General features: G+C 34.9%; 2 protein-coding genes across 5 annotated transcripts in view; one reads left to right on the plus strand and one right to left on the minus strand.

The window, feature by feature from the left end:
- CDC73 (cell division cycle 73) overlaps positions 1 to 19,040 on the plus strand; it is a 141,417-nt gene that overhangs the window by 84,603 nt on the left and 37,774 nt on the right. For all 4 annotated transcript variants that reach the window (XR_016219483.1, XM_002717688.6, XM_070054912.2 and 1 more), the window contains one exon: positions 17,441 to 17,498. Coding sequence is in view for 3 of the 4 variants with exons in the window: in XM_002717688.6 (XP_002717734.1) it covers positions 17,441 to 17,498 (58 nt within the window). In the remaining variant the exon portion in view is untranslated. The remainder of the gene's footprint in view (positions 1 to 17,440; positions 17,499 to 19,040) is intronic.
- Positions 704 to 8,372, minus strand: B3GALT2 (beta-1,3-galactosyltransferase 2). Its single transcript, XM_008268723.5, has 2 exons — positions 7,731 to 8,372; positions 704 to 3,380 (listed from the first exon to the last, which is right to left on the minus strand). The coding sequence occupies exon 2, from the start codon at positions 3,248 to 3,250 to the stop codon at positions 1,982 to 1,984; it is 1,269 nt and encodes a 422-aa protein (XP_008266945.2). The 5' UTR covers positions 3,251 to 3,380; positions 7,731 to 8,372; the 3' UTR covers positions 704 to 1,981.

The raw sequence follows: 19,040 nt of genomic DNA on the forward strand, positions 1-19,040 counted from the left end.
AAGGCAGTTTTTTAAAATCTCAATATTTCCTGAATGAAAATGCTATCTTTTTAGTGACTGCACTCTAATCATAGTTTGGAAAAATAATGCCTGGTTTCTGGTGGTTTTTTTTTTTTTTTTTTTTGGGGGGGGGTACTATCTGTGCATGCGCATACACCCTTTTTTAACTTTCTGAGGTATAAATCAGAATTATTCTGTGCTGAGAAAAGGGTTCCTTCTGTCATTCTTCAAACTTACCAGTCTAATTTGATATTATCCTCTTACATGTTACTTTTATTGAGTAATTTTGGTCATTTTGTAATTATAGAGAATAAATTAAGTAAAACATTGACTTGGACCGTGTTACATAGATCACTTTTCATAACTACTCATAATTAGGTAGGATAGGACAGGGACTACTTAATTGAAAGTGGGAGACAAATAGAGTTGTACATAGAATTCAACATTGTAAATAAAAAGAACAACACACTTTTGTGATTCTGAACTTTACAAATATTATAGTTCTGTTCTGGTGATGTATTTTAGGTTTGGACAGAAATGACTGTTAATAGAATTAAGATTGGAAGCATCATAACTAAGTTAAGACATACATACTTATAGGAAAAAATGGCTTTAAGGTTGGTGAGTTAGTATTTCTTCATTTCTGAAACTCATGAATCAGATTACTATGAAAATATTTGTATCATAACACTCAGTAGAGGCCTTTTTGTTTACTTTTTTTTATTAAAGCCTTAATAAAAGTGCATTCTATACATATTTCAGCCTAGAGTCTAGTTTTCATTAATCATTTGTAGTTTTTCCCCATCCCTTCTCAAAAAAGGTTTTAAATGGTATTTCGATTGTCATCTACCAGAAATGCAGATTTGTAAACTTGGCACTCAGAGAAATAGGTGCCTCCAGATGATTAAGTATTGGCATGTGTACACCTGATGATTAAGTATTGGCATGTGTACACCTGCTGTCAGGAAAGAAACTTCCCGTATGTTGTGTTTTTGCAGACATGCGTTCAACAATGCATTGAATGAAAATGGTGCTGCACTCTTTAGTCTGTATCTTTCTTTCTACAGTACATCTTCTTTCTGCCTTTAAATGATGACTTTTACTTCAGTTAGAGGAACGTAATTTATTTTTATAGATAGCTTAAAGTCAGATAGCCTTGAAGCTAAATGGTGGTACTTTTTAAGAGTGCAGTAAGTGATGTAGTTGAATAATTCATTGAAATACTTGGATGACCTTACTAATGAGGAAACAAAAGTTTTCTATTTTGGAATGTTTAATAACTTTTCATATAATAACTTGAGCCTGAGACAGGTTAATTTTTCACATTTTATCACATCATATCAGGGTAATTTTCCTTGATATATGTATCAACAAAAGAAATTGAAACGAGTATCTCAATTGTTTTAAAAATAAATAGGTGACACCTGCAATGATGAAATATCTGTACTTGATGAATGAGTTTATAGAATAATTCAACTAAATCTTATTGCATGGAACAATTTTTTAAACCTAGAATAGTCAGGTCAGAGAATTTGTCCTTTGCACGATTACAAAGTTTCCTTGAAGTTGATAGTAATGTTTTACTTACATTTAATTATGTATTGAAATGAAAAGCTAAATCTAAAATGAAGGATGTTTTGACTGTATTCATTTCTTAAAATTTATGTGGAAAATGTATGCAAATAGATTAACAAAAGACTTGAGCCATTAATGTATGCATGCTTGTTATTGCATGTTAATACATAGAATCCCCTCATACAGTTTCTATAGATTCCTTTGGGGTACCTTTTTATCGTAGAATTGCTATAGACTGTTAACACCTTTAAGAAGTCGCCTTTTTCAGAAATTAAAAAAATAATTTTGAATTCCTTTATGTGATGAATTTGAACTAAAACTTTTCCTATGAATGTAATCAGTTTTAACTATACATGCTTTCAGCAATATTTACAGATTGCACATTTGAAAAAAAAATTGCCTTTTTTCAGTGTAGTTTACGGTGACGATACCTGCCTGCCTTTTCTTTTGCTGCGTTGGCACAGGCGTTGTGCTTATTTTGTTGTAAGTGGTTCCAGTATTTTATCAGTTCACTAGGCTGGAACTGATGAGAGGTAATTAGGTGGCTGTATTTACAGCTTGAGTAAGAAACTCGCCAGTGATTGAATACAAACTCATTGGGAGGGGGCACAGGATCAATTCTCAACTTGGCAAGACAGATCCCTACATACACATCCTCCAAATGCAAACGACGGATACCTAAGGAAACTTTAAAAATCTTTTCTGCCAGATCTCCAGAAAAAACATAACCGGTTCCAGAACAGAAGACAGGGTAGCGCTCACTTGGGTAGAGATCTGGTGGCATGTACCACTTGCTGTCTTTGTTTCGATTGGGTGCATATCCTCTCATTAGATAACCAGTAAAGTAGTTGCGTCTAGGAGGCAAGTCTGGCTTCAGTAACTTGTGTATTAAATACTCAGTATTGACAAACATGTCACTGTCAGTTTTCATAACATACGGAATATGTGGACAATATGTTGCAACCCAGTTCATTCCCATTAGTGTTTTAATGGTCAAATTATAGTATGTATCTAAGTATTCCTGTTGAATTATGTCATGATACTCTCTACTTTCTTCCAGTATTGCACGTTGAAGGTAGCCATTTAACTTAATACTCATTCCCAACAAAAAAATTCGTGTGATTTGGATACCAGGGGCTAGACTTTCATTGCCCCAAGTCTGCCGAATAGCTCTCCTCGCTTCTATTTGTCCAGGTTCTGCTGCTATTAATAGTATTAAAAAAGGGCTTTTCTCCTGGCACTTTTCAGGTTCATTGATAATATATTTGAAATGATAGGAATTTGAATGTCCTGTACCCTTTTCATTATAAATACTTCCGTTGGCACTAAGTGTGTTCTCCAACCCTGTAACTTCTTGTGGTGACAGCTCTGTGTTGTTGGAGTTAGTTGCTGTTTGAGGCCTCAGAGTTTGAGGGATTGCTTCTTTCCAGATGTTTCGAAGGGAGCTGTGGTTTGTCTCACTTTTTGTAGAACGAAATCCTCGGAAAGTGTATGTCACAGGGTTTTCTTTGAATCCAGCTCTGCCTGGCAGCCAGTCATGATGACTGAAAAACAAAAACATAGCAAAAAGAAACACTAGAGAAAGTACACCGATCAGATGCGTGCGGAACAGAGACCTCTTGGTATTCCAGGTCATCTTGGCAAAGCAGCAGTGTCTTCTCCGCCACTGAAACATGTTGTGAAGAATCCAGCCGTGGTCTGGGAGATAGTGGTGGATGAAAAATGTGGTGTTTTTTTCTTCTCAGTCAGTACTGTTCTTTGGTAATCATTTTTTTTTCACTCATGTTGTGTCCCTCGCAGTCATCCTATAAAGATGAATTATAAAAGTTTACAAAATGCCAAATCTTACAAAACTGCCTAAAAGGGATGTTGGGTGCTAATAAGATTAAACTAAGTTGGAATCTCTTAAGATGTAAAAATATGATAACCCAGAAGTGAATCTTAATGATTTGTTTCCTTTTGGCAATATATCATGGCTGAGAACGAGATTGATTTCTTTAAAAATATACTTTTTAGCCAGTGAGCACTTTAGAGGGAGGCAATTGAGTGATTTTCTTCCACTTATTTCATTGTCTGGGTAGCTTTAGTCAATTGTGCTTTTGACCCAAGCTCAAAATTTAAAAGTTGCATGCATATAGAAGAGAAAAATGTTACTAGATTCTTGAGAAAGCCCATGTAAGAATCCTTTGGGAACAGATAGAAAATTTATTGGCATTAATTAAAATTGATTTAACATACCATTGGTGGTATGCTGCACAGTCAGCGGCCTTTTTTGTAAAATGATCATGTATCAGTTGTGGGACAGACGGTGCAAGGTTGATTATGGCAGAGTTCTGTTAGTCACAGTACACTGCTTGGCATGTTTCCATTGGCCCCTACTGTGTTGAGAAAGTCAATGAGAAGATGCACCTGTCAAAATTAATTTTCAGGGTCCAGTAACTTCAGTGCTGCGTTTTTAGACAATAATAAATGGTGAACACTTTAAAGTACTCTATTCTAATTTTGATTTTCCCCTTCAAATAAGAATTGCTTGGGAGATTATTTTCTTTTCTTAGACTTAATATTGGCATTAAAATATAGCAAGTAATCATCTTTAATATCATAACTTCGGCAGAGCACAGTTATATACCCTAGTTGAGTCTCCATGTTTAGACTAAATCACGAACTGCTTTGCGCAGTCTTTCTGGGTTTCTTACAAAATATAGGCACTAGCTACTATCTTACCCAGCTATTTAAAATCATTAATGTTGACAGTGCATATTTTAGAATACACTTGAGCTGTGATGTGTTCTCGCAGGAAATTAGTTAAAATTTTAGAATTTCTAGTAATACAGCTCTTGGAGCTGTAGACTTTTAAAAAAATTATCAGTTTGCGGGGAGTTATAAAGATATATATTAAAAGCGGTTGTGCTGTCTCACACAAGTTTTGCAGTTTGTAGCACACACTTATTCATGTTTGGTATTTTTTCTGGACCAAGGTGTAACTTTTTTTTAGAGATAGGAAAACAGTTGTAGTTTCAATACCATTAAAAAGAGAAATAGTCTTTTGAGGAAGAGAGACTAATGAATGTATAATTTTAATTTTCCAACTTTTACTATGACAATTGTTTCTTTAAGCAAAAGAAAACCAATTATAATTGTAATAAAAGAGTGTTTATTTGAAATTATGATATATAAAAATATATGCATTTATTTAACCTGTGGTATTGAGATTGATTCATGGCTAATAATAAACTTACTTAAGCTTGATATGAAATCTAATTATTTTTAGGAGGTAATAGGATTTACATGTAAAACCTAATTGAATAATTGGAGAGTAGGATTCTATACATTGTTAAGTACTGTGAAAATACCGATTGGAAGGTTTGGGCATATATGGGCGTTTATTAATGAAAGTGCTATTCTAGTACCAACCACTAGGAGGAGCAAGTAGATGGGAATTTGAGTGAATTTCTAAAGTGTAACAGTACAGGCACTAGCATTTGATAATTTCTAGTTTGTGAAATTACATAGTATTTTTAGAATTTATAGTATTTATCACATGTAAAAAATCCTTTTGAGATATAGAAACATGATTTTTAAGTCTGGGATTTAAAAAATAGCCATCTAGCTTGCTATTAGGGTTTACTTACCTGAATTTTCATCTCTCATTTCTCAGTGTACCAATGAAATGTGCTCATAGTTCTGCTATGAACTAAGCTGAAAATGAGGGAGCTGACCACTCTTGAGTTAGAAGCAGTTTTTTTTCCCTTGTACTTGCTGATAGCTGACTGTTCTGATTAGATGAGGAAACTATAAGCTTTTGTTTCCTAATTATGTATTTAGTAAATAGTAATGAATCCTCTTCCACCTTATAGAGAGACCAGCAGATATAAGGATTGTGCTTGTAAATTTCAAAGAAACAAAAGTTATTTTTTAAACTTATTTGATGATTTATTTTAGATTTCTTAGGATACTTTAATGTATCGGCATTCTGTTGGTGTAACAAGCCTGAGATCTGATTGATCATTACAATCTTTAGTATAAATTTAATGGCTTAAAAAGCAGTAAGTATAAGGTCAGATGTTTTGAGTGAATGTTCAAATTAAAGGCCAAAGGAAAAAATGAAGTTAAATATTGTAGTAATAAGTTACACTATTTTAATGCAAAAAGTGTACCTGAGAAGATGTCTCCAGAGCATTTCCGTGTTAACAGAAAAGAGCAGACTGCTTTACCTTGAATGCAGCATAAATAAATAATTTTGGTTCTCATGATTTTGTAGCAATATGTGATAAAGATACATCTTAATTTAAATTTCATGATAGTTTGTAAATAGTAAGCTGCCAATGCTGGAAAAATACACACACACACACGCACACACTATTTGTTAATATCCCATTGACAATTGAAGCTCATGTGTTTAGCCTTAAAGAATTCTTTAGTGAAGTTTCTCAGGTATTTGTTACAGTTTTTCTGTTAAAAAGGAACTAAAATTGAAGAGCTATTTTTCCTTTTATCCAATAGTATAACTCTCCAGTTATTGCGTATTTTCTTTCAATTCTTAATAAATGAGAACAAGACAAGGAAGTTAAAGTATTTTGGCATGCAAAGTAGTTTTGTACTTTTACATTTTCAGAATAGAAATGGCTTGCAATTTTTTGGGAGTAATATTTTCAGTTTAATAATATGTATTTACATTGTGTGGTTGAGGTTTGTGGGAGAGACTGTGCTGTGATACGCTGTCCAGGATACAGAGTTTTTACCATGTAGCTTTTAAAAGCGTTGATATCTTCAGTGGATTCAAGTGGTGCTTTATTAGAAAAACTTCCACACTTCTATTTTGAGATGTCCAGCTCATAAAACTGCTTAATAGTGACTTTAAATATTGAGGGACTTGAGATGTTTCAAACCATATTTTGTTTGTTTAATACTATTTTCTTATATTAGAATAGAAATTCATGATTGTGATTGGGAGTTGATGTTGAGATATAATTGGGCCTGAAAGACTTGATCAGTTTCAAAAACAATGACTACATGTCTTAAAAATGTTGCCATTTTAATTATTAAATAATAGGCTGTTGAGTTATGCAAAATTGAGGAAAAGTAAAGATTGGAATAGATTTGTAAAATTTTAGATAAATATTTGAGTTCTTGAGCCCTCCTATTCCAACTACATTGGTCAAGTAGTTTAATTTATCTCTTCCCTGCACACACATGTAGTGACAGTAGTTTGTTACTACATATTAAGATATCCTGGAAACATTAGCTACATTGATACTTTATTTTTTGACCTTGTACTGCCTGCCATCTGTGGATATTTTTGTAACAGCATTTTCAGATTGTTAAATTTTATTTTTAGAATGAGCAGTAGAATGACTTTAGTTTTGTTAACTAAAATAAAAGCTCACTTTTTCAAGCAACATAGTTTTTAGCAGTTCTTGAGATTTCTTTGTTTAAAGTTGTGTCCAAAGACCCTGTAACAACATGCGACTCTACTGTAGTGTTATGCTATGTATAAACTCACACTGGCTCATGTGATCTTGTGCTAATGCTTTTTTTTCCTGTATCTTCTTGTATTTCAGTGATACTTAAAATTTGTTGGTATTCTCTTAGGTTGTTTCATTATCTTTATTTGCAAAGATAATAAAGGGAATAGGGAAGATTTCATTCTAAAAATGATTATATATTAAGATTTTGTTCTAAAAGGTCTTAAGAATTAAAAAAAACCTTAATATTAAGTATCATCTCTGATACTGTACTACTGTTACTGTGTAATTGCATTGTATTGTCTCTTGATAGCCATTTTTAAGAGAGCATTTTAATTCACTGGATAAGAATTCAGTTTGACCTAATTTGATAGAAGATTGCTGTGTTTTCTGTAAAGTACTACAAATTTTTAAGTTTAATTTCTCACTGAATCCTTTAAACACATCACTATTTGCCTTTTCCCTCTATTATGTCTATAATCCAGAGTTACTCTATGCTGCATATTTAGCTGAATAAAGCAATAACAGCTTGTTTTCTAAATGGAGGCAGATTTTACGATCATATTTAGAAACCCTTTCATAGTTTCAAAGGCAGTGAACTGTATGAACTTGTTTTCAGATATTAGTGCCTCTGGGGCCATAGAAAGGTAACACATTCAAATGAAGAGCATACACAACACAGCGACATACCTTCCTCAGTCAGCCCATTTATGTGGAGAGGATTATGCCCACTGAAAATACTTTTGGCACGCCATCACTTCAGCAAAGAGATGCTATCGAACATGCGCACATCCCCCAGCAGTCTGCCTCCTGCGATTGCTTTTCACAGTATCCAAAGTGTCCATCTGTCTGCTTGTCTTCCAGTTCCCTTCCTTGTTCATATGGGTACTACTCTTCCGAGATTTTCCCTTTCTTTCATTTTCTCTCTCTTCTGTTAAACAAAAGAGCTGTAGTTGTCCGTTCTGTTTGGAGCACTGTTGACTCTTCCCGACAGTTGATGCATTGAAGCTTTTTACATCTGCTGTTTTCCTGGCTGGACAATGCAGTGCTGTGTTCTCTTCTCAGTATCCATATTTCTAGTAGGAACACTGAGCTGCAATGTAAAGCAGCCAGAGCTGGAATCTAGTGCTTTGATTGCGTTGGAAAAGAATAGGATTTACCTCTCTTCCGCCGGTCTTGCCTGGAAGCTGCAGGAAGGATTTTTCTGAGCAGTTTCACTGGGGTTTTAGTCCATAATATGAAATCCACGGTTCCTCAGCTGCTGCACAGGCAGGCAGCAGTTTAAATGTGGGCTTGACAGATGCTCTCTCTGACAGAGCAGAATTTAACGTCACTGCTTGGCTGAGTCCCACGTGATTGTTTGCATTCATTTTGACTAAAAATCTAAGGTAGGGAGAAGCTTGGAGATTTTGCTTCCATGCGATGAATTATATATGTTCAGTACGAGTGTAGTGATGAGTGAATAATATGACAATGGATGATTATGAAATGAATGGTTACGACTTTATTTTTTTCTCGCTTATTTCCTGTTTGTACTTTATGCTTAAGCATAGGCTTTCTAAATATTTTCTGCTCGATGGTGGCTTCTTGTTTCTTACATGCTTTTGTAGGGTATAAGTAATATAAGCTTTTAGATGGAAATTGGTATAATTTAACCCCTTCAGTACACTCTTTCTCCTGAAGTCTCTTTTTCCTCTAAAATTGTTGATTTTACTAATACCTAGTTAAGACTTGTGGACAATTTATCTTTCATCTATAGCCTAGACTGCTCCCCACTACTTTCTGGTACATCAGCTGTCATGGATTGCTTTACCATTGTGTGATATGATACAGCCTGCTTTTTTTTTTTTCCTTTTTTTTTTTTTCCTTTTCCTCTCCCCCACCCCCACCCCCCGCTCTTAATGTGGTTTCTGATGATCTTTAAGAAAGTAAACTTTGGCTAATCACTTTTTAATTTCAACATTTTTTTATTTTTCCTTTCCTTTAAAATTATGTTTACCCTAGAACTCAACAAAATGATGTAGTAGGTATAACACACACGTACAGGATCTGCTTCATTTCTAGTAGAATTCTACTAACTGTATTGATTTGTAATTTCAGATGGTTTAGTAACTTGCCATTAGGTAGATTTTATAAGCACTGGCTACTCAATCTGAAGTCTTTCTTATTATGGTTAATCTTCTGGTCTCTTTGGCACCTTGCTTCTGTTTTCTGAAGAGCATAGGGGTAGTACATTTTTATTTTTTTCCATTGTCTTTGGGATAGTTTGTGGTTCATCTCCTCCCCCCCCCTCCCCCCAATGCCTTTAATTATCAGTTTTTCTTTGAAGACTCTAGGGACAGTGTTTAACTCCTAGATATGGTATAGGCAAGCTTGTACAAAGTTCTTTGGTCTGGTTTCTTATAACATTTGATTTCTGTGGTTAAATACCTTAGTACATGTGGCAAGTTTCTTTGTCAGACTCAGCCAAATGACATCTATTTTGTTGAGTTTTAGTATTATAAGTAGCTTGTTAGTTGCATAAGTCCATTTTTAAATCTTATAACATGTTCCTGATGGAAAAGATAGATTGCCATTACCATGTCCATTATGGCCAGAGCCATCCAGGCCCATTTATGATTTTCTAGAGCAAATCTAGGATAGAATTTTAAAAAAATGTCAGGACTTCTTAGTTTTTACTGCGTATAGAAAATAATTAAATAATTATTCCTTTATTCATGGAGTTAATAATTTTTAAATGATTATTGCTTAATGAATCTGATATAAACCTGCTCTAATCGCCCCGTGTTAGTAACTCAATGGGGTTATATTATCAATGTATCTTTGAATGTAATAAGTAAATTTAAATGTGTCCTGGTGAAATGAGAGAAGGATGTGAGGTGGGAACACGTCACCCTTGGTGCATGATTTCCATTTAATGAGAACAGATGAATGTCTTTGAGTTTTATGAAAAAAGGAGACAAAAATATGGTTTTCCCCACTACAGTGATCTCCATTCATGTTTTTGTTCTAATTTGAGTCATTGGTCCCTAAATGCAAGATCTGTATTTCAGCTGGTGCTTTCCAGTAGAATTTGGTGTCTTTTCCAGTGATGGACAGAAATTTTAATGTATTTTATCAAGTGTGTGTAATTTCCATTCTGAAAACAGTTTGACACATTTGTTTAGAGACCAGTTTTAGTTCTATCGAGGTCACTCAGTTTTGTATGTTAATGTTTGCTCAGAGTTTATCTCTCTTTTGACTGACTGAAAAGCAGATGCAATTACTTTACATAAATTATTTAGAGTGAAGGTTTATATTTTTTAATTTAATATCAGTTTCCCCTTTTGAAAGAGAAAAATGTTTATTGAGAATTTAGAATTTTTCTTTGAAGTAAATAGATTATTTATGATCCAATTTTGCTTTTCTTTGAACTCAACAATGCAAGAATTAGTCTGATTGCAAATCAGCGATTTCAGAATGACCACAAGTGTCAGTGTTTCCTGCCTGATGTTTCTCCTTCAGTTTTTACCAAATTGTGCAGCATATACTCATGTTAAGAATTTCTTTTGAGGGGGGTGAACCAACGGAAAAAGGAAGACCTTTCTTTCTCTCTCTCTCTCTCTCTCTCTCTCATTAACTCTGCCTTTCAAAAAAAAAAAAAAAACAATTTCTTTGGACTTGAAAGCAAAGCTAAATATAAGTATTTCTCTCAGAAAATTAGGCATACTTTTTTAATTCATACAAACTATTAATCTTAAGGGAAAATATAAGGATTTAAAATCATCAGTGATTTGGGAAATCCTTTATTTTGCTTGTGTATTCTTGGTTTATTGGTAGCATAGCTGTTGCAGTCAGAACTCTGTTGGTTAGACCTGTGGTTCTCCATAGGGGCAGAACTGGGGGTGGTATTGCTTTCTAGGAGACGTTCTAGAAGTTTCTCAGGGCGTTTCTGGTTACAGAATCACCATTAAGGGGCATTTAGTAAGTGGGGCCAGGATAGATAACAGTTCTTTTGTGTGTGGGACAATCTTTATAAACAATACAGAGTATTTTTATATTCTACAGAACTTGTCCCATTGGATATCTATGTGGTTGAAAGACTTGTAATTAAGTGATCCTAAAACATGGCATAATTGGAATATATTATGTATTTTATGGAGTTTTCAAAAATTTATCTTTTATTTGAAAGACGCAGAGAGATGGACAGGGCAGGGGATAACTTGGGGGAGAGAGCATATTCCCATCCCATCTATTCCCCAAATGCCTGCAATGATGGCCTGAAGTGGGGAGCCTGGAGTTCAGTTCAGGTCTCCCACGCCTGGTGGTGGGAACCCAATCAGTAGAACCATCACTGGAGCCACAGGACCTGCATCAGCAGGAAGCAGAATAAAGAATCAGAGGTGTTTTACCCAAGATACTCCAGTGTGGGATGGGCACCTTACTTGCAGCTATATTGTCAATAACCTTATTCTGTGATTTCCAAAATAGCCAGATTAGTGTCTGACTCCAAACATGTATTCCTTTTGATAGAGGAAGTTGGGCAGGGAAAATATTATCTTTTTATTGACATAAAACAAAAGAAGAATGAATTTATATGGCTAAATTATCACACCATCCTTTTTTGGGATGAAACCAGATTTTCTTTAAGTTTAATCATTTGGACATTTAACTTGTACTGTAATGGCATTATGCCCAGTGAAAAGTATTATTTAAATTAGGATAACGGAATTTCAGAACAGAACTAAACTTTAGAGGTCATCTAAAAATCCATTTTGCTCCTTCATTAATGAAATAACTAAGACCTTGAGCAGTTGTGATTTTCTCAGTTCCAGACTTAGTATAGTGAAGCCAAAACTAGAACCTAGATCTTAAGACTTCTTCTTCTTCATCTTCTTCTTTTTTTTTTTTTTAAAACAGGCAGAGTGGACAGTGAGAGAGAGAGAGAGAGAGAAAGGTCTTCCTTTGCTGTTGGTTCACCCTCCAATGGCTGCTGCGGCTGGTGTGCTGCGGCCGACGCACCACGCTGATCTGAAGGCAGGAGCCAGGTGCTTCTCCTGGTCTCCCATGGGGTGCAGGGCCCAAGCACTTGGGCCATCCTCCACTGCCTTCCCTGGCCACAGCAGAGAGCTGGCCTGGAAGAAGGGCAACTGGGACAGAATCCGGCGCCCCAACCGGAACTAGAACCCGGTGTGCTGGCGCCACAAAGCGGAGGATTAGCCTAGTGAGCCATGGCGCCAGCGATCTTAAGACTTCTAAATCATGTGCCTTCACACACTGCCTCTGGTTATATCAGTTTATTTGTTCCTTTAGTTCATGGGCCCATAAAATAGACCACTGGGCTGTGGAGCATCCTCCCTACCCATGTCTGTCTGTCCTTTGTAGGTGAAGAAAGATGGTGCTTGTATTAAATCTCAGTGAGGTGGTGGTCTGTAAGAATTGTTCATTTGTACAGGAAGTCAAGAGATCTTTATAGACTTTGATATTACGTAGTAGAGTAATGTACTTGCTTTGAATTGTTACTTGGGAGTTTTATAATAAAACATTTCAGCTGCATTCATATGAATGTCATTTTAAAATCAGTAGATAAATAAGTGGGAAAAAAAGACATCTCCCCAATATATGAGAGTATTCCTTTAGTAGATAAATAAGTGGGAAAAAAAGACATCTCCCCAATATATGAGAGTATTCCTTTTAAAGATTCTGTGTCCTTAGTCTTTTCATCTTTTTTGATCCAAATTTTAATTGCTATATTAATCTGGATTCTCTGGAGAAATGAAACCATTAGGAGCTGTTTTGATATCTATGTATTAATTACATGCAAAGTTTCTGTATGCATTGAGGTTTATCATATTAGTATTTGTTTTATTAATATATTGATAGATTCTATTTATACATACTAATTGAGCATTTTGACTTACATTTCCCAAAATTTGAAACTTTCTGAGTGCTTGTGTGATACTGCATTGGAACATTTCATCTTACTTCACGTGATCAGCCGTTGTAGTCCAAAATGCAGGCACCATTGTCTTAGCTATCCTGAATTGAGCTGCAGTGAACATGGGGGTACAGATAACTCTTTCATATGCTGATTTCTTTTGGTTTGGGTAAATTCCCAGGAGTGGGATAGCTGGGTCCTATGGTAGGTCTATTTTCAGATTTCTGAGATATCTCCATACTGTCTTCTTCCACAGTGGCTGTGCCAGTTTATAGTCCCACCAACAGTGGATAAGGTCCCCCACTCCCCACCAGCATTTGTTGTCTCTCAGTTTCTGTATGAAAGCCATTCTAGCTGGGGTGAGGTGAAACCTTATTGTGGTTTAAATTCGCATTTCCATGATTGCTAGTGATCTGAGCATTTTTTCATGTGTCTGTTGGGCATCTGGATTTCCTCTTTTGAAAACTGCCTGTTTAAGTCCTTTGCCCATCTCTCCTTTAAAAAAAAAGAAAGTAAAGGATTTATTTGTTTATTTGGAAAGCAGAGTTAGAGCCTTCCCTCTGGTGGTTCACTCCCCAAATGGCCACAATGGCCATCGCTGGGCTGATCTGAAGCTAGGAACCTGGAGCTTCTTCCAGGTTTCCCACTTGGGTGCTGAGAAGAATTCATGGGTATTTTGATTGCTATCTCATTGACTCTGTAAATTCCTTTTGGTAGTATGGAGATTTTGATAATATTGATGGTTCTAATCGATAATCATGGAAGGTTTTTCCATTTTTCTGTGACACCTTCTGTTTCTTTAATGTTTTGTAATTCTCATCATAGAGATTTTTAATTTCCTTGGGTAAATGTATTCCAAGATTTTTGTTTTTTAATTTTGATTTTTTTTTGTAGCTGTTGTGAATGGGATTGATCTTAGAAGTTCTTTCTCAACCATGGCATTGTCCGTGTATACAAAGGCTGTTGACTTTTGTGTGTTGATTTTATATCCTGCCATTTTACCAAACTCATCTATGAGTTTCAATAGTCTCTTAGTGGAGTCTTTTGGATCCTCTGTCTCCATATAGAATCATGTTATCTGCAAATAATTTCACTTTCTCCTTCCCAATTTGTATCCCTTTGATTTTTTTTTTCCTTACTAATGGCTCTGGCTAAAACTTCCAGGAGTTTATTGAATAACAGTAGTGAGAGTGGACATCCTCATCTGGTACCAGATCTTAGTGGGAATGTTTCCAACTTTTCCCCATTCAATAAGTTGCTTGCCCAGGGTGTGTCATAAATTGCCATGATTTTATTGAGGAATGTTCCTTCTATATACCCAATTTACATAAAATTTTCATCATGAAAGGTGTTGTGTTTTATCAAATGCTTCTCTGCATCTATTGAGATAATCTCATGGTTTTTGTTCTTCAGTTTGTTGATGTGATGTATTACATTTATTGACTTGTAAATGTTGAAACATCCCTGCATAGCAGGGATAAATTCCACTTGGTCCAGGTGAATGATTTTTCTGATGTTTTGTTGGATTCGATTGACCAGTATTTTGTTGAGGATTTTTGTGTCTGTGTTTATCAGGGAAATAGGTTCTCTGTTTGAGGTTTAGGAATTAAGATGATATTGGCTTTATAGAATGAGTTTGGGAGGATTCCCTCTCTTTCAGTTGTTCTGAATAGCTTGAGAAGAATTGGAATTAGTTCCCCTTTAAATGCCTGGTAGAATTCAGCAGTGAAGCTCCTCTGGTCCTGGGCTTTTCTTTTTTAGCAGGGTCTTTATTACTGATTCAATTTCTGTGTTGATTATTGGTCTTTTTAGGTTTTCTATGTCTTCTTTGGCTCAAATTAGCTAAGTTGTGTGTGTCCAGGAATCTCTCCATTTCTTCTAGGTTTCCCGATTTGTTTGACATACTCTCCTCATAGTAATTTCTGATGACTCTTTTTTATTTCTGTGGTGTCTGTTGTTACGTTTCCTTTTTTTTATCTCTAATTTTATTGATGTGAGTCTCCCCCTCCCCCCCCACTTTTTTTGGTTAGTTGGGCTAATTGTGTGTCAGTTTTTTAAAATTTTTTTCCAAAATGCAGCTTTTCATTTCGTTGATCTTTTGTATTGTTTTTTTATTTCAATTTTGTTGATTTCTCATCTAATTTTAATTATTTATTTTCTCCTACTAGTTTTGGGTTTGGTTTACTGTTTTTTTTTTTTTTTTTTTTCCTTCTTCTTCTTCTTTTTTTTTTTTCTCTGTCCTTGAGATACATTGAGAGCTCATTTATTTGGTGCATTTTCAGTTTCTTGTTGTAAGCCCAAATTGCTATAAACTTTACTCTTAACATTGCTTTTGCTGTATCTCATAAGTTTTGATATGTTATGTTGTCATCTTCATTTGTTTCTAGAATTTTTTAAATTTCTCTCTTGATTTTTTCTGTGACCCACTTTTCATTCAGAAGCATGTTGTTCAGTCTCCATGTATTTACATATGTTTTAGAGATTCCTGAGTGGTGAATTCCAGCTTAATTGCATTGTGCTCAGAGAAGATGCGTGGATGATTTTGATTTTTTTGAAATTGCTGAGATTGCTTTATGGCCTAGTGCATGGCTGTCCTAGAGAAAGTTCCATATACTGCTGAGAAGAATGTCTCTATGTAATGGGCAAGGTTTTTTTTTTTTTTTTATTTTACTTCTATATGCTTGTAGTTTTTTTTTTTTTTTGACCCATGTTGTAAAAGTTTGTTCAAGTATTAAAGTGTAATTCAGTAGTCAGTGGATAGTTTACATGCTCATAGTAATTTGTTTTGTTGGTAGTTGATTTGGATCCATTGAGCCTTCTTGTCAAGTGCAGGTAGAAGGTGTCTGGGTTTGTGTGCATTCACTGTTCTCCCTGTCTCATTTCCTTTTTCTCCCTGTTCTGTTTTGTATTCGTATTCACACCATACTTCCATTTGTTTACTTATTTGTAAATACTGTTATCTAATAGTATTTACCTATTAACAATTTATAAGTAATGTTATTAAGTACTCTTGTTTTTATATGTCTAATTGATTTTTCTTTGTGTAGGAACTTGTGCTGAGAAGCTAATATTTCTCTAGTCCTACTAATCAATTATTCCTTGACATCTGATTTAAAAATCTAGATTCAATGTAGTTCAGCAAATATTTGATGCTGAGACTGTGAAGAATAAAACAGCTATATTCTCCAAAATAAACTTAGAAACAAATATGATCAGAAAATTTCCTCATATTTTGATGATGTTAAATGTTTTATATGTTCTTTAGTGGTGACTCACAAGTGTTTCATGTTACAAGTTTTATCTGAATTTAATTTACTTGAAGAAGCATGACCATAACATAAACAAGTTTGATAAGTTTTCACAAGCTGAATGTTCACATCCATGAGTCACCTGCACATGAAGTGACTCAGTATTAAGTATATCATTGTATAACTAAATGCAGAATAGTGAGAATATTTGCTGCCTTCAGGTATACCCTATTTTTTTTTCTCTCCAGGAGTTTTTGCTAATTGCTGCTATAATTTTTGTTTCCTTCAAGAAAGGGTAGTTTCTGATGTAACTGCCTGCTAAGAAAGTTGTATTGAAAGTGGAAGCATTTTCTCTTCTGGTACTAATTGTTCAGTTTAGTTTTAAAAAATGCTGTAGGATAACCTTCCATTTCAAACTAGTTTACCATGTGAAACCTCACATTGTGAAGAGAATATAGTGATAGCATTATTTAGCAGTGTTTCTTTGGAAATTTTTTTTAAAGATTTTATTTATTTATTTGAGAGAGTTACAGACAGTGAGAGAGAGAGAGAGAGAGAGAGAGGTCTTCTTGCTGATTCACTCCCCAGATGGCAGCAACAGTCGATCCAAAGCCAGGAGCAGGAGCCAGGTGCTTCTTTGGGGTCTCCCACATGGGTGCAGGGACCTAGAGACTTAGGCCATAATCTACTGTTTTCTCAGGCCATAGCAGAGATAGAATCAGAAGTGGAGCAGCTGGTACTCGAACAGGCACCTGAATGGGATGCCAGCACTGTAGGCAGCAGCTTTACCCTCTACTCCACAGTTCCAGCCTCATGTTTACATGTTTCTAATGTGAGGTCATGGAGCATTTATTCATTTTGAGACTGTTTAGAGAGTAGAAAGGTTGACTTGACTTTACAACAAGTGATGACATTTATGAGACATTAAAATTTTTAGCAATTAAGTCACTAAAAATATTATGTAAGTACTCAGTGATAATAGTTTAAATTTATTTTCCACTGAAGATCTTAATTACTATGCATCATAACTAATACCATAAAAGATAACGGGAGGTTTTGACCTTTTTCTGTTTGTTTTAAACTCAGGGTCATAGCACATTTGGTGAGTAGGTGATTTTTAATGAGAGAAAGTGAAGGGATGATATTTCTGACAGAGACTTGAGATGTCTTTGCAGTAATTGGAATTTTTTTATGTAAAGAATCTTTGACATCATATCAATTTTTATTTTTTCAAGGAAGGTGCATCTGCCCGTAAGACTCAAACTCCTGCAGCACAGCCAGTACCAAGACCAGGTAAAAATATAAAAACTGGTTTTTGCTTTTCCCAAATGGATGTAACTGAATTTTTAAAGATACTTACACTGTTTTGAATAACTTGAAAAATTTACTTCAAGTACATTGAAAGTTATACATTTTTCTTGCAGTTAACTGCTGATATTGCTTAAGCAGATCTCAAAATTGCAACAATATTCATAAAACGCTTGGTAAAATTCATTTAGCACCATTAATAAATTTCTGTTCTTAGGAGACAAACAAAGAATCTAAGATGAAAAGCATGTTGAATTATTTACTTTCCTGTCATGCATTTAAACAGCTCTATTGGACTTCATTGCTTGCTTTACTGAATTTTTTCCCCCAGTTTGCTTCAAAAGTCATATAAAAATATAAAATAGGTTTTTTTTAATACTCTATTTATATAACACTAAGAATCTATAGCACTACACATTTGAATGAGTTTTAAAGTTACACCATAAAAACATTTACTAGAATAAATAAGTGTAATTGGAAAGTGAACAGAAATTTTTAAGAAAGTGCTTTTTACTTTGATTAAGACTTTTAAAAATGTTTCCAGAGGCTGTTCATTGGTTTCCCAACAGGTGCATCCGAGCTCTGTGATAGAATGTGCTGATGTGGATTTTTCTCCACACAAAAGCACTGAATCATAATTTTAATAGATTGTTGTAGAGCTTTGATCTTTAGAATGTCAAATATCTGTGTTACTGAGGCATAACATTCTGTAGTCATTTCTTAAAAGTATTTGTTAAGCAAAGACAATTTTGAGTCATTTGGGAAGGATTTTCCCCCCTTTCTAGCACCTAAAAAGATTGATTTTTATAAATGTATGTACTTACCAACACTAAGTTTATCTTAAATATTTTGGAATTTGGTATTTATTTTATATTTAGTATAACTACAGTGCTAGGCTAGACTGTCTGCCCTTTTTACTTCTTTAGTACTGTTAAAAGTGACTATAATATAAATAAGGCCCACACAAGAATTTAATTGGATGCTTTTACTAATTTTTTTGGGAGTTTCAAAGGTACAGATTAGTTTATCATTTTATTTGTAGTACATTTTCACCTAGGTAATTCTAAAATCACATTGGCACAAGCACTTGGGCCATCTTCCATTACTTTACCATTGGCATTAGCAGGGAGTTAGATCGGAAGTGGTACAGGCCTGGAGTATGAAACTTGTCCACATGTGATATCTGAGTCACAGGCAGCGGCTTAACCCACTCCCCACTCTGCCACAATGCCAGCCCTACATTATTGTTTTTTAAAATATCAAGATGTGGAGGCCCAGACATCTGGGCCATTTTCTGCTGCTTTTCCCAGGCCAATAACAGGGAGCTGGATCAGAGTAAACCAGCAGATGTAAGATCTCTCTCTTTCTCTCTGCCTCTCCCTTTCTCCCACTGTCTCTTGTGACTTTTGACTTTTGAATAAATAAATAAATCTTATAAAATATCAAGATGTGGAAACTCTTACCTCTATTTTACAGTTGAGGAAACTGAGACCTAGCCAAGTGAATCAACTTGCCAGGATAATTTAC

Source organism: Oryctolagus cuniculus, chromosome 13, assembly GCF_051225735.1.
Source record: "Oryctolagus cuniculus isolate XC-2025 breed Fujian yellow rabbit chromosome 13, ASM5122573v1, whole genome shotgun sequence".
Lineage (NCBI taxonomy): Eukaryota > Metazoa > Chordata > Mammalia > Lagomorpha > Leporidae > Oryctolagus > Oryctolagus cuniculus.